General features: G+C 55.1%; 2 protein-coding genes across 2 annotated transcripts in view; one reads left to right on the top strand and one right to left on the bottom strand.

The window, feature by feature from the left end:
* lamc1 (laminin, gamma 1) overlaps window positions 1–9,568 on the top strand; it is a 53,587-nt gene extending 44,019 nt beyond the window's left edge. Inside the window, 21 exon segments of the mRNA XM_030114740.1 lie at window positions 89–211; window positions 309–498; window positions 572–684; window positions 752–973; window positions 1,384–1,572; window positions 1,651–1,811; window positions 1,813–1,897; window positions 2,019–2,172; window positions 2,332–2,474; window positions 2,618–2,796; window positions 2,889–3,045; window positions 3,203–3,408; window positions 3,486–3,565; window positions 3,706–3,843; window positions 4,294–4,438; window positions 4,528–4,677; window positions 5,121–5,235; window positions 5,722–5,921; window positions 6,006–6,164; window positions 6,278–6,377; window positions 6,468–9,568. Of these exon segments, the coding sequence (XP_029970600.1) occupies window positions 89–211; window positions 309–498; window positions 572–684; window positions 752–973; window positions 1,384–1,572; window positions 1,651–1,811; window positions 1,813–1,897; window positions 2,019–2,172; window positions 2,332–2,474; window positions 2,618–2,796; window positions 2,889–3,045; window positions 3,203–3,408; window positions 3,486–3,565; window positions 3,706–3,843; window positions 4,294–4,438; window positions 4,528–4,677; window positions 5,121–5,235; window positions 5,722–5,921; window positions 6,006–6,164; window positions 6,278–6,377; window positions 6,468–6,724 (3,266 nt within the window). The 3' untranslated portion in view covers window positions 6,725–9,568.
* A 216-nt stretch (window positions 9,569–9,784) lies between these two features.
* LOC115405629 (nuclear factor 7, brain-like) lies at window positions 9,785–11,522 on the bottom strand. Its single transcript, XM_030115264.1, has one exon. The coding sequence runs from the start codon at window positions 11,378–11,380 to the stop codon at window positions 9,995–9,997; it is 1,386 nt and encodes a 461-aa protein (XP_029971124.1). The 5' UTR covers window positions 11,381–11,522; the 3' UTR covers window positions 9,785–9,994.
* Between the last annotated feature and the right edge of the window lie 634 nt (window positions 11,523–12,156).

Raw genomic sequence — 12,156 nt, 5'->3', positions numbered from 1 at the left:
AGACCCGCTGCAGGGCAAAACAACCCTTTGCTGTTGGGTTTTAACATGGTGGTGTGTGTGTGTGTGTGTGTGTGTGTGTGTGTGACAGATGATGAGCAGTGGAAGGCTCTCGGACATGATGGAGCCAGCAGCTCCGTCCAGTGGTCCCCCAGCAGCCAGGAGGTCTCCCTCATCTCAGATGACTACTTCCCCATGTACTTTGTGGCACCAGGTAAACACACACACACAAACATGCGCGCGTGCGCGATCGTCACCGCCAGTCTCTCCATGATGAAGCAGACCGATGGTTGTGCTTGTCTGCGCCTCAGAGAAGTACCTGGGGAACCGGCTGCTGAGCTACGGTCAGAACCTGACGATGAAGTTCCGGGTGGAGCGTCGGGACGCCCGCCTGTCGGCCGAGGATCTGGTTCTGGAGGGATCCGAGCTGCGGGTGGCCGTCCCCCTCATCGCCCAGGGCAACGCCTACCCCAACGAGGACAAGCAGACCTACGTGTTCAGGTGCGGCAGCGGAAGTCTTTGCTGGTTCTGCTGCCTCAGACCCGATGAATCTCATGTCGTGCTCCTGCTTCAGGCTCCGGGACAGCTCCGACTATCCGTGGACGCCGCCCATCAGCCACGCCGACTTCCAGAAACTTCTCCACAACCTGACGTCCATTAAGATCCGCGGCACCTACAGCGAGAGAAGTACGCAACACAAACTCAGACCAAACCCCAACAGGTGGTTCAGCACCCTAACGAGTCCTCTCGCCAGGCGCCGGTTACCTGGACGAGGTCTCCTTGGTGACGGCCAGACGGGGTCCGGGGGCGCCGGCCCGTTGGGTGGAGCAGTGCACCTGCCCTCAGGGTTACCAGGGGCAGCACTGTGAGCAGTGCACCGTGGGATACCGCCGGGCCCGGCCCGAGCTCGGCGCCTTCAGCCCCTGTGAGGCCTGCAACTGCAACCGGCACAGCGACGCCTGCAACCCGGACACCGGTGAGAGACCTGCTGACTGGCTGCTGACTGGCTGGTTACCTACTGGTTAGCTACTGGTTAGCTACTGGTTACTGACTGGTTAGCTACTGGTTAGCTACTGGTTAGCTACTGGTTACTGACTGGTTTATCAGTTGCAGAGACGTATTTGACCCTTTTACTGACTTGCTTGCGTTGTGTTGTGAGGGTTTGGGTTTTAGGACTAGTTAGTTGTGTGAGCTGTTTAGCTTCAGGTTGAGCTGGTTGTCAGACTCTGCTGTCTCCGTTCATCTGTCTTTACTGTGTGTGTGTGTGTGTGTGTGTGTGTGTGTGTGTGTGTGTGTGTGTGTGTGTGTGTGTGTGTGTGTGTGTGTGTGTGTGTGTGTGTGTGTGTGTGTGTGTGTGTGTGTGTGTGTGTGTGTGTGTGTGTTCAGGAGCTTGTGACTGTCAGCACAACACGGCCGGGTTGAGCTGCGAGCGCTGTAAGGATGGTTTCTACGGCGACGCCACCCAGGGGACGTCGTCCGACTGTAAGCCGTGTCCGTGTCCTGCCGGGGCCACCTGCGCCGTCGTCCCCAAAGTCCGCGAGGTGGTGTGCACCAACTGTCCGGCCGGAACCACAGGTACTGCCCTCGGTCCCGCGGCATCAGAACCTCCGACGCCGATCAGACTGTGAAACCGGCTTGTCAACCCGAACTCAGGGAAGCGCTGCGAGCTCTGCGACGACGGCTTCTTCGGGGACCCGCTGGGTCAGAACGGCCCCGTGCGGACCTGCCGGGCCTGCAAATGCAGCGACAACATCGACCCCAACGCTGTCGGCAACTGCAACCGCGAGACCGGAGAGTGCCTGAAATGCATCTACAAACACGGCCGGCTTCTTCTGCGACCGCTGCAAGGAGGGTTTCTACGGAAACGCCCTGGCCGCTAACGTCGCAGACAAGTGTAAAGGTAAGAGCCTGGGACCCGTCGGGATCCCGGTGGCCCGGTGCTCGTCAGGAGCGAACGATCCGAGGCCCAATCACCTCCAGTTTTGAGATTCACAGCCACGTCGTGCTGCTGTCCTCCTCAGCCTGCTCCTGCTCTCGCCTGGGGACGGTGGATCGGCAGACCAGCTGCTCTCAGGTCACCGGTCAGTGCCAGTGCCTTCCCAACGTGGCAGAACGTGACTGCAGCGCCTGCCAGCCCGGCTTCTTCAACCTGCAGAGCGGCAACGGCTGCGAACGGTCAGTTCGTGTTTCAGACCTGGTGAATTAGGTCTGGCTTTGCAATTCTGAGCACAGTTGGAGAGAAGTCAGTCTGAGGCTCTGTGACTTGATATAACAGGCCACTGCTTCCTGCCCGGTTTTGGATCTGACCGTTTGTTGTTGAACTGCTGCTCACAGATGCAGCTGTCATCCCATTGGCTCCACCAACGGTCAGTGTGATATCACCACGGGCCAGTGCGAGTGCCAGCCCGGCGTCACTGGACTGCACTGCGAACGCTGCGAGGCCAACTTCTTCGGCTTCAGCTCATCCGGATGCAAACGTGAGCACGCTGATCTGAACCGCCCCGGCTCTACAGCCCTGACTAATTAGTTTTAGTGCTTGATGAGGAGAACCGTCCTCCTCGTGAGAAGATCTCAGCCGATGGCTTCACGGCCTCTGCTCTTCCCGTCCTCTGCTGTGCAGCCTGTGACTGCGACCCCGAGGGCTCGCAGTCCGGTCAGTGTAAGGAGGACGGCCGCTGCGAGTGTCGCCCCGGCTTCGTGGGATCTCGATGCGACATGTGTGAGGAGAACTACTTCTACAACCGCTCGGTGCCCGGCTGCCAGCAGTGTCCGTCCTGCTACGGCCTGGTTCGGGACAAGGTGAGCGCGGCGCAGTGCCGACGGCCGGACGCTCTCGGCTCCGCGTCCAGGAGCTGAAAGCAGTGTGTGTGTGTGTGTGTGTGTGTGTCCAGGTGAACCAGCAGAGGCAGAAGCTTCACGACTTGCAGACCCTCATCGACAACCTGGGCTCGGGTCAGGACACGGTCAGCGACAAGGCCTTCGAGGACCGGCTGAAGGAGGCGGAGCGAGCCATCATGGAGCTGCTGGACGAGGCTCAGACCAGCAAAGGTACAGCAGGCTGCTGCTGGAGGCTGTGTGGCGTTCGCAGGGTCACCTCGGAGGGCACACGGACTCTGGAGGCTGACAGGAGTAGTTTGTGTGTTGTTGCTAACTGTTGTGTTTAGACATTGATTCATCTGAACATCTGTGACCTTTGACCGTACAGACGTGGACCGAGGCCTGCTGGACCGCCTGAACACCATCAACAGCACTCTGACCACGCAGTGGAACCGACTGCAGAGCATCCGCAACACGGTGGACGACACGGGCACGCAGGCCGACCGCGCCCGCGCCCGCGTGCGCGACGCCGAGAGCCTGATCGACCGGGCCCGGCAGGAGCTGGACAAGGCCAAGGACGCCGTCGGCAAAGTGGTGAGTCGGGTCTCACGTCGTCACGGCAACTCGCCGAGAGGTCGGAGTTTAACGGAACCGATGCCCCTCCCCCGCAGAACATCAAGCCCCCGGGCGGCACCGGAGAGCCCAACAACATGACGCTGCTGGCCGAGGAGGCTCGCACGCTGGCCAACAAGTAAGAGCCGGCGAAGGCCAGCCGCCCGCCCGGCGCCGCCCTGCCCGGCGCCGCCCGCCCGGCGCCGCCCACCCGGCGCCGCCCCGCCCGCCGCCGCCCCGCCTGCCGCCGCCCCTCACGCTGTGGGTCTGTCTCCGCAGGCACAAGATGGATGCAGACCAGATCGAGAAGATCGCCAAGGACGCCAACGACACGTCGACCAAAGCGTACAACCTGCTGCTCAAGACGCTGGACGGCGAGGGAAAGACGAGCCAGGAGATCGACGAGCTCAACAAGAAGTGGGTGGCACACACACACACGCACACGCTCACGCACACGCACACACACACACACACACACACACACTTTGGACTGTTTGGACTTCGTTGGACGAACAGCTTTTTGTGACCTTTTTGATGTTTTGCATGATTTTGTGGGCATTTCCACCCTGAGTCTACTTTGTGGTGAGTTTGTGTTTAGTTGGATCTCTCGTGGATATTTCTGGCTTTTCTTTATTCTTTTGGTGACATTTGTACCTCATCGTGTGCCTTTCTAGTTATTTTGTTGTTTCCTCAAGTTGTATTTTTTTGTTTCTTTGTGGTGGTTGAGTCTTTTTGTAATGTTTTTGAAGTTGGAAGCTGTGCTCCCGGAGCCCCACACAGTTTTCCCTCCATGCAACACTAACATTTCCCATGTTGACTCAGTTTAAACTAGAACCAAACTAAAACTGAGCTTGACTTGTTGTTCAGGTACAACGAAGCAAAGGAGCTGGCAAAGAATCTGGAGAAACAGGCCAACAAGGTTCAGGCCGAGGCTGAAGAGGCCGGAAACAAAGCCCTGAAGATCTACGCCAACCTGACGAGCCTGCCGCCCTTCGACACCAAGGCCCTGGAGGTGAGAGCTGCACAGACAACAGGAAGGCCTCAGTCGGTTATTTAAAATGTCGGCTTTGCCTCTAATGTTGCCCGCCGCCTGTTTTCCAGGACGAGGCCGGAAAGATCAAAAAGGAGGCGTCGGACCTCGACAACCTGATCGATAAGACTGAGAAGCAGTACAACGACCTCCGAGAAGACCTGAAGCCCAAAGAGCTGGAGGTCCGCAAACTGCTGGAGAAAGGCAAGAGTGAGCAGCAGGTGGGTTCACTGCACCGCCGCTCCGTCCACGTCACGCTCATGTTCCCACCGAAATGCACCACCCAACCCAGAACTGTGCAATGGTTCTCAACATGGAGGGAAAACCAAGATTCCACCGTGAAACACCAACAGGAAACACCTGCCTGGCTCTGTGTTGACTCGTCCCAGTCTTGTAGCCAACGGCATTAAGAACTGTTGTGTAAAGTGATCAGTCCTGGACGTGATGGGAAGGAATCGTGCGTAGTGAGTGCATCCCAACATTCCCACGCTGTCTGGAATTTATCAGCTTATCATGCTTACACTCATAAGCTAGTGGGAGAATGTTGGAGCAAGAGACCAGAAGAAGTGAAGCCTTCCCAGACCTCATCCAGGTCCTGCCCCCCCTGGGATTAACCTCAAGATACATTTCTTTTCTTTCTTTTCTTCTGTTTTTCCGGTAACAGACTGCAGATCAGCTATTGGCTCGAGCTGACGCTGCCAAGGCTATCGCAGAGGAGGCGGCGAAGAAAGGCCAGTCCACCTTCAGAGAGGCGGAGAGCATCCTGGACAACCTCCGAGGTACAAGAGTTCACTTAGTTCAGGAGAATCGATCCGGTTTTATCCAACCTTACTCTGAGATATGTGTGATAATGCGATGTGCTCGTACGTCTGGAACGAGGTTTACGTTCATGAAGCTTTATCGCCGCCCAGAAGAAGCTTCAGGATAGACTGGAACTGGTCTTCGCTGCCCCATCTCTTTTTTTTTTTTTTTTTTTTTTCCCCTTGTCCTGTTCGGCAGCTGGGGCGTGCAATATTGTATGATTGTAGCCTTTTACTATCCGAACAGATTTTAATGTTAGCAGCAGGACGAGACTGAGTCTCCTCCTGCTGCTGCCTTTATTTAAAGCTGGCATCCGGCATGGCTGAGGACAGGACCGGGACGGAAACGCTCAGAGAGCGAGAGACAGAAAGAGAGAAAGATAAAGAGAGGGAGAACGGAAGGGAGGAGGGGGGCTGCCCCATCTCATCGGGATTTTGCTCTGTTTCATTTGTAATCTCTCTCAGATTTCGACCGGAGGGTCAACGACAACAAGACCGCCGCCGAAGAAGCCCTGAAGAAGATCCCCGCCATCAACGCCACCATCATGGCTGCCAATGAGAAGACCCGGCAGGCAGAGGCCGCCCTCGGCAACGCCGCCGCCGACGCCCGAGAGGCCAAGAACAAGGCGGAGGAGGCGGAGAAGATCGCCAGCAACGTCCAGAAGGTAAAGGCGCCGAAGAGCCGCCGCGTGGCGGGTTCCGTCAGGCGTCCGCCTCCCGCTGACCGGAGCTCGCCCGTGTCCTCGCAGGGATCCGCCAAGACCAAGGAGGACGCCGAGAAGGCCTTCGAGGACACCAGCAAGCTGGACAACGAGGTCAGCGACATGATGGACCAGCTGGACACCGCCGAGCAGGAGCTGGCCAGGAAGAAGGCCGAAGCGGACCAGGACATGATGATGGCGGCAATGGTACCGGCGTTCACGTGGCTCCAGTGTTCAGCCATCCATCCGTCAGCTGTGGCTCACAGCTGTTTGGTTTTGGGGTGTAAATAAACCACCTGCTCGTCCTTTCTTCCCCGCAGGCGTCGGACAGCGCGAAGGAAGCCGAAGACAACGCACGCAAGGCGAAGAGCATGGTGAAGACGGTCCTGAAGGTCATCACGAGCCTGATGGACCAGCTGGGTGAGATCTGGATCTATGATGCGTTTCAAGGGGACGGGTCAGTGAAGCACATTCCCACAGAGGATGACCATCAGCTCCGTTTCGTTACAGGAAACATCGACAAGGTGGACCTGAGCAAACTGAACCAGATCGACGAGTCGCTGAAGAGGGCCAAGGGCAAGATGGCCGACAGCGAGCTGGACAAGAAGCTGGCGGAGCTGAACGACGTGGCGCGGACGCAGGAGGAGATGATCAACGACTACGACCGGCAGATCCGCGAGATCCGCGCCGACATCGCCAACCTCAACGACATCAAGAACACGTTACCCGACGGCTGCTTCAACACGCCGTCCCTGGAGCGGCCTTAGCCCCGCCCTCCGCCCATCCGGCCCGCCCCCGACACTCCTGCCCCGTCAGCTAACACTCGGCCAGCACGCCGAATTTTACCAAAACGTTTTTTTTTTTTAATTTTTCTTACTCAAGAGAGAAGCCAATACTTTAAACCACGTTCACAACATCGAAGCAGCCGTTTCTCGTTTTGTCCTTTTGGTTTGTTTTTTGTTTTGTTTTGTTTTTGTGGTGTTTTTTTTTTTTGTCTTTTAGACGAAGTAGCGTGGTTACGGTCGAACGAACTCAGCGGTGTGGAGAAGCCGTGCAGAGAAAACCACAAACCACAAACCCGTCGTGACTGCAGCCGCCGCAGGAGGAAGCTCACTCACGCCTCCGGGAAGCTCCGCCCCCTCCACCCTGTCCCGTCCCGTCACGCCTGGGGGACATCTCACACTCTCGGCTCGCTCAACGCAACTCTCTCCCGTCATTTTCCACTTTTCAGAAAACACAGTGAAGGAATCCTCCCGTCTTTCCTCCCGGAGCTCGGCGCCCGGCAGGTTTCCGCTCCTCCCTCCTACCGACAGTATTTCCACCTCCGGCAGGGTTTCCTGTTTGTGGAGCAAACTGCCCATTCTGAAGTCCATGAAAGAAAAAAAACCTTACATTTGTCTGCAAGGTTTCCCACAGAATGCAGATGGATGAATGGATGAATGGATGCTGTGGGCGTGGCTCCTCCTGGGGGCGGGACCGTTCAGTCAGGGATCCACCAGCGACAGAGGCATCACGAAACATCTGGAAACCTACAAATTATTCAGTTTCAGGCTGAAATCATGAAAAACCATCTTATGAAATTGTCCCTAAAGCTTTTCCATTGATGTCTCGAGATGCGTCTGTACGCGCCCCCCCCCCCCCCCCCCCCCCCCCCCGACACCTGAGCCCCCCCCGGCCTCCGCACACAGCAGACCCTGTGACTTCCTGTCTGCAGTAACATCTGGACATCTGCACATACTGTACGTCGCCGCCGATCCTCCATGCTCTCACTCAAAGATTGTAAAGTCCAAGTTTCTGCACCTCCTTGTGTGGACTGAAGGAGGCCAGTCCTGAGTCGGGCCGGGTCGTTTCCCATCATGCCCAGCTGCAGCAGCCACATCTCCTGTCCTCTGTTCTCCGGAGTTTATTATGCAAGCTGGAGGCGAGGCAGCCGCTGCCTTCCTCTTGGAAATCTGCATCACTGGAAGCGTTGATCAGATCAAAGATCAGATCTGTCGTCTGGATCCTGAGGGCGTTTCATTTCCACGAACGCGCCAGCAGCTCCCGCAGGACCGGCACCTCACCGCGCCGTTCCCAGAATCCACGGTTTGAGGGGAACTCTGCGTCCGCGCCTTGTTGCTTTTGTGGGACAGCAATGTGCCGGAGGATCCGAGAATCTCCCCGAGGACTTCCGGGCCGGAGCCTTTCCCCGTGCTCACGCTGTAACACTCCGCTCGTCGTCTCCGTCTCGTCGTCCCACAAGTCGCTGCTTTCCACTGGTGTTTTTCACACATTAACACGTTTCTTCCAGGCTCAATCAACACTATGCAACTTTGTACATTTTGCGTAGCGAGAATTTTATCTGATACACTGGTGCTAATAATTATTTCAAATGTTATATTTTTGTGTGAATGTTTTTTATTATGACATAGAGTGAGAAATGTGTTATTTGTGTAAATATATGCGTAAATGATTCAGGACTGGCTGCTTGGAGACCTCCAACACGCCAACAGCCACGTTGAGTTCGATCACAATCATTCAACTGAAACCTCCAGGTTAAATATATATATAAATATCTATGATAACGTCTGTGGTATGTTATTATAATATGCTTGCTTGTATACAAGGCTCCGTGTTGCTGCCTTATAGCGATGCCATTATTTCATCTGTGTTTTATTGATTCTTTGTGGGCTTTTCACAGTTTAAATCGACCCTAACTGAATTTTGTTTTTGTTTAGTTTCTTTGATCCTTTTTACCAATCAGGACGATTTGAAGCCAGTCTCGAGGTCAGCTTTTAAATAGTGATTTGTGCCTTAATGCTAAAGTTTGGCTGGAGTCGTGGCCTCCTCGGCAACACAGAAGTACACAACACAACCCTCACCTTTTTTAGATTTTTAATCCTCAAAGAAAGTCTCCAGAACTGTATGTGAAGATGGACGACGTGCACGTTTGTTTCTTATTTTTATTTTTAGGCCAAAAGTGATTCTGTTCCCTCCACTCTGCATTGTTTTTGAGATTGCTTGTGAAAATAAAGTGACTGAAAACAAACCTCTCACGAAGTTTGGAGCTAAAATGCAATCTGCTGATGTACAAACGCTAACGTCACGCCCGAAACTGCAGCTATCGTATGAATGGATGAACCTGCATGTGGGGCAAGAAACAAAGAGGAAGACGAGAAGAGTTACCGATATTTTAAAGGCCAAATGAAGCTCAGCTTTTAGATTTATGAAGAATGTTGTCAGTTTATCAGAAGATGCTCCATTTCCTAACTTCCTGAGCAGAGCTGAACGAATCGCCTGCAACCGAGGAAAAACTGCATCAGAACAGTTTAGGCTCGCAGATCAGTGCGCCGCCATCTTGAAACAGTCTTCAGCTGCCTGAGTCCATCTGAAGTGGCCGTGACGGTCGGAGCCATCCCTCCCTCCGTCCATCCCTCCCTCCCTCCATCCCTCAATCAATCAATTAATCAAACCCAATCTGAAAGGTTTTTTTCTTTTTTTTAAATGGAGTCCATCTTCATGTACAGTGTTTGTGTTGAATCCTCCCTCCATGCAGACGGTCGCTCTGCAGGCTGCGCGGCTCACACAACACACACACACACACACACACACACACACACACACACACACACGATGTATAAACAGTATTTTAAGTTATATTGTACCACTTGTTTGTCTTGTAACCGCGTGGCCTGTTGGACGCTGTGTGAGCGGCGCGGCCTCTCGTCTGCGCTCGGCCCCGCCACCACCCCGTTTGTTCCCACGTCGCCTGTAAAATCCAAACATAACATTTGAATAATAAAAGAAATTACTACAGGAAGCGCTGTGTCACCGTGTTGCTTTATTACAGAAAGCGAGGGAGGAGGAGTCCTCACTGACTGATGAACGTAATGAAGACATGTTTCATAAATTTAACACATTCTCGGAGTGGAAAGTATTTCTCAAGAGAGGACGAACCTGGGAAGTAATTCACCATTTATAAGAAAAAAAAAAAAAAAAAGGATTTGTGTTTGAAGGAAGACTATATTAAACGGTTGACCGATCAGACCGTTCCTCCTCTAGGTGTGTTTCTTCACCCTCACTGAGAATTTCCCTGGTAAAATCTTGAAGTCGTTCACGGCTTTGATGTAGGGGAACATCCTCTGGGTGAAGTTGTGTGTGAAGGTGTGTATGTGTGTGCCGGAGTCCGGATCGCAGAACGAGAGCCGTCCTTGGTTCCGGTCCAGCTGGACTCGGATCCGCCGAAACCTCCCGGTCACCGGGAGGTGAAAGTCCTGATGGGACGGCGAGACGGCGGCGTACGCGCCTTCAGAGAACCAGAGCGCCCAGGACCCGGCCTGCGGGTCGTTCCCGCCCGCGGCCGCCTCGCTGAGCAGGCCCAGCTCCCACCCCGAGCCGTCTCCCACCTGGACGTCCCAGCCGTGGGCCCCGGGGCCCAGGGCCTCGCTGCCCAGCACCGAGTCGCTGAGCCTCTCCGGGTTGTCGGGCAGCCGCCGTCTCTCTCCGACGCTCACGCCGCTCAGGTCGCGGGAGAGGAGGAACTCCGGGTCGGCCGTGTTTGGATCCAGAACGACGGGAGTGAAGGAGACGGCGTCCATCATGCGGATCCAGACGTTGAAGCTGAGGTTGCCCAGATGTCGGGCCTCCTGGAGGAGCGCCCCAGCCGGCAGGCCGGGCTCCTCCAGCAGTGAGCAGCGCTGCACTCGCTCCTCCGCAGCCTTGAAGCCGAGCAGGAAGGAGACGTCTTCAGCCCTCAGCTGCTCCTCCGTGACGCTGACCGTGAGCGAAAGAGCGTCGATGTCTCTGCTCAGAGCCTCCATCTTCTCCTTCATCACCCCCGCCTTCTGCTCCTCCTCCTCCCTCAGAGCACACAGCCGGGCCTCCTCCTCCTCCTTCAGAAGCCGCCGAAGCTTCTCAAACGTCTCCTTGATCTGCGCCTCGGTGCGTCGGGCCTGGAGCGTCACGTGTCGAGCCGCCAGGTCAAAGTTCACCAAAGCCTTCCGGCCCCTGTTTAAGCTCTCCTTGAGGGGCTGCAGCTGCTCCTCCAGCTGCTGCCGGTGCTGCTGTGCGGCTTCCTCCAGGGGTCTGATCGTGTGGCCGCTGTGTTTCCTGGAGTCTCTGCAGACGAGGCACACCGGCTGCCGGTGCTCCAGGCAGAAGAGTCTGAGCTGCTCCTCGTGCAGGGAGCAGACGGCGTCCGGCCCGTCTGAACGGCTCCCAGGTCTCAGCTGGTGGAAACGTTCACACAGCTGCTGCACAGCCGAGTTACACAACAGGCCTGTGGAATGGATCTTACACAGCGGACACTGAGAGGTCTGGGTTTTTGTCCACCAGTTCTGCACGCAGACTCTGCAGAAGCTGTGGCTGCAGGACAGGATGACAGGATCCACGAAGAAGTCACAGCAGACAGGACAGCAGAGATCGTTTTCTAACCTGGACGCCATTCAGACCGCGAGAGGGACCACAGCAGGACCGCCTCTCTGACAGCAAGCTGGCCTCAAAACAGCTCTTCAGGTTAAGGATTCAACTCTCAATACTCCAGTTTACCCAGTGAGCTCCTTCACAGGCGTCTTCTCTTCCCTGTACACAAACACAAACACATTTCCTGGCATATATCAGGTGGAGCAGGGCGGAGTTTGACAGGTTGAGTTTCATTCCAAAAAGATGATGGTCAGATGGGAACACCCAGGACTCCAACACTTTAGATAGAACATATAAATTGCACCTTTCCTCTCAGTCACTGTCATTTCAATTCCTCTGACTGTGAGCTTCTATTTCCCAACAGTTTTAAAGGCGCTCAGCAAGGAAACCAAACACTACAGAGTCTAGGAAGTCTCACCATGGATGTCCTGAGACTCTGCACTTAGTTTGAGTCTGTGACTGAAGGAGCAGCTGAGGATCTCCATCACAGTCACAGAAGACCTTCAGCACAGTGCAGCAGATGCTGGAGGACATCAGCCACTTCAAAACATCCAAAGCAGTCCACTTTATTGTCAGTATGTCCATAATGTCCACACTGGGCCTCTATATGGAGAGGAGGGACAGGGACCCCCTGCTCCTCCTCAGGTCCACCAGATCCCCGGTATTTGTCACATCGTGCGTATAGTTCAGCTCACACAGTGACGTTATCCACCGTCACTCTGGACTCACAGGACACACAACAAACACAAAACCCAAACAAGACAACCATGTAGGTGAAATAAGGTTTCACGTATTCTTG

The sequence above is a fragment of the Salarias fasciatus genome, chromosome 18, assembly GCF_902148845.1.
Source record: "Salarias fasciatus chromosome 18, fSalaFa1.1, whole genome shotgun sequence".
NCBI lineage: Eukaryota > Metazoa > Chordata > Actinopteri > Blenniiformes > Blenniidae > Salarias > Salarias fasciatus.
Note: the sequence above shows the minus strand (reverse complement) of the source record. Positions and strands in the feature narration are given on the sequence as shown.

Coding starts and splice junctions, on each gene's coding strand:
- LOC115405629 (XM_030115264.1), bottom strand. CDS start 11,380: ATGGCGTCCAGGTTAGAAAACGATCTCTGCTGTCCTGTCTGCTGTGAC.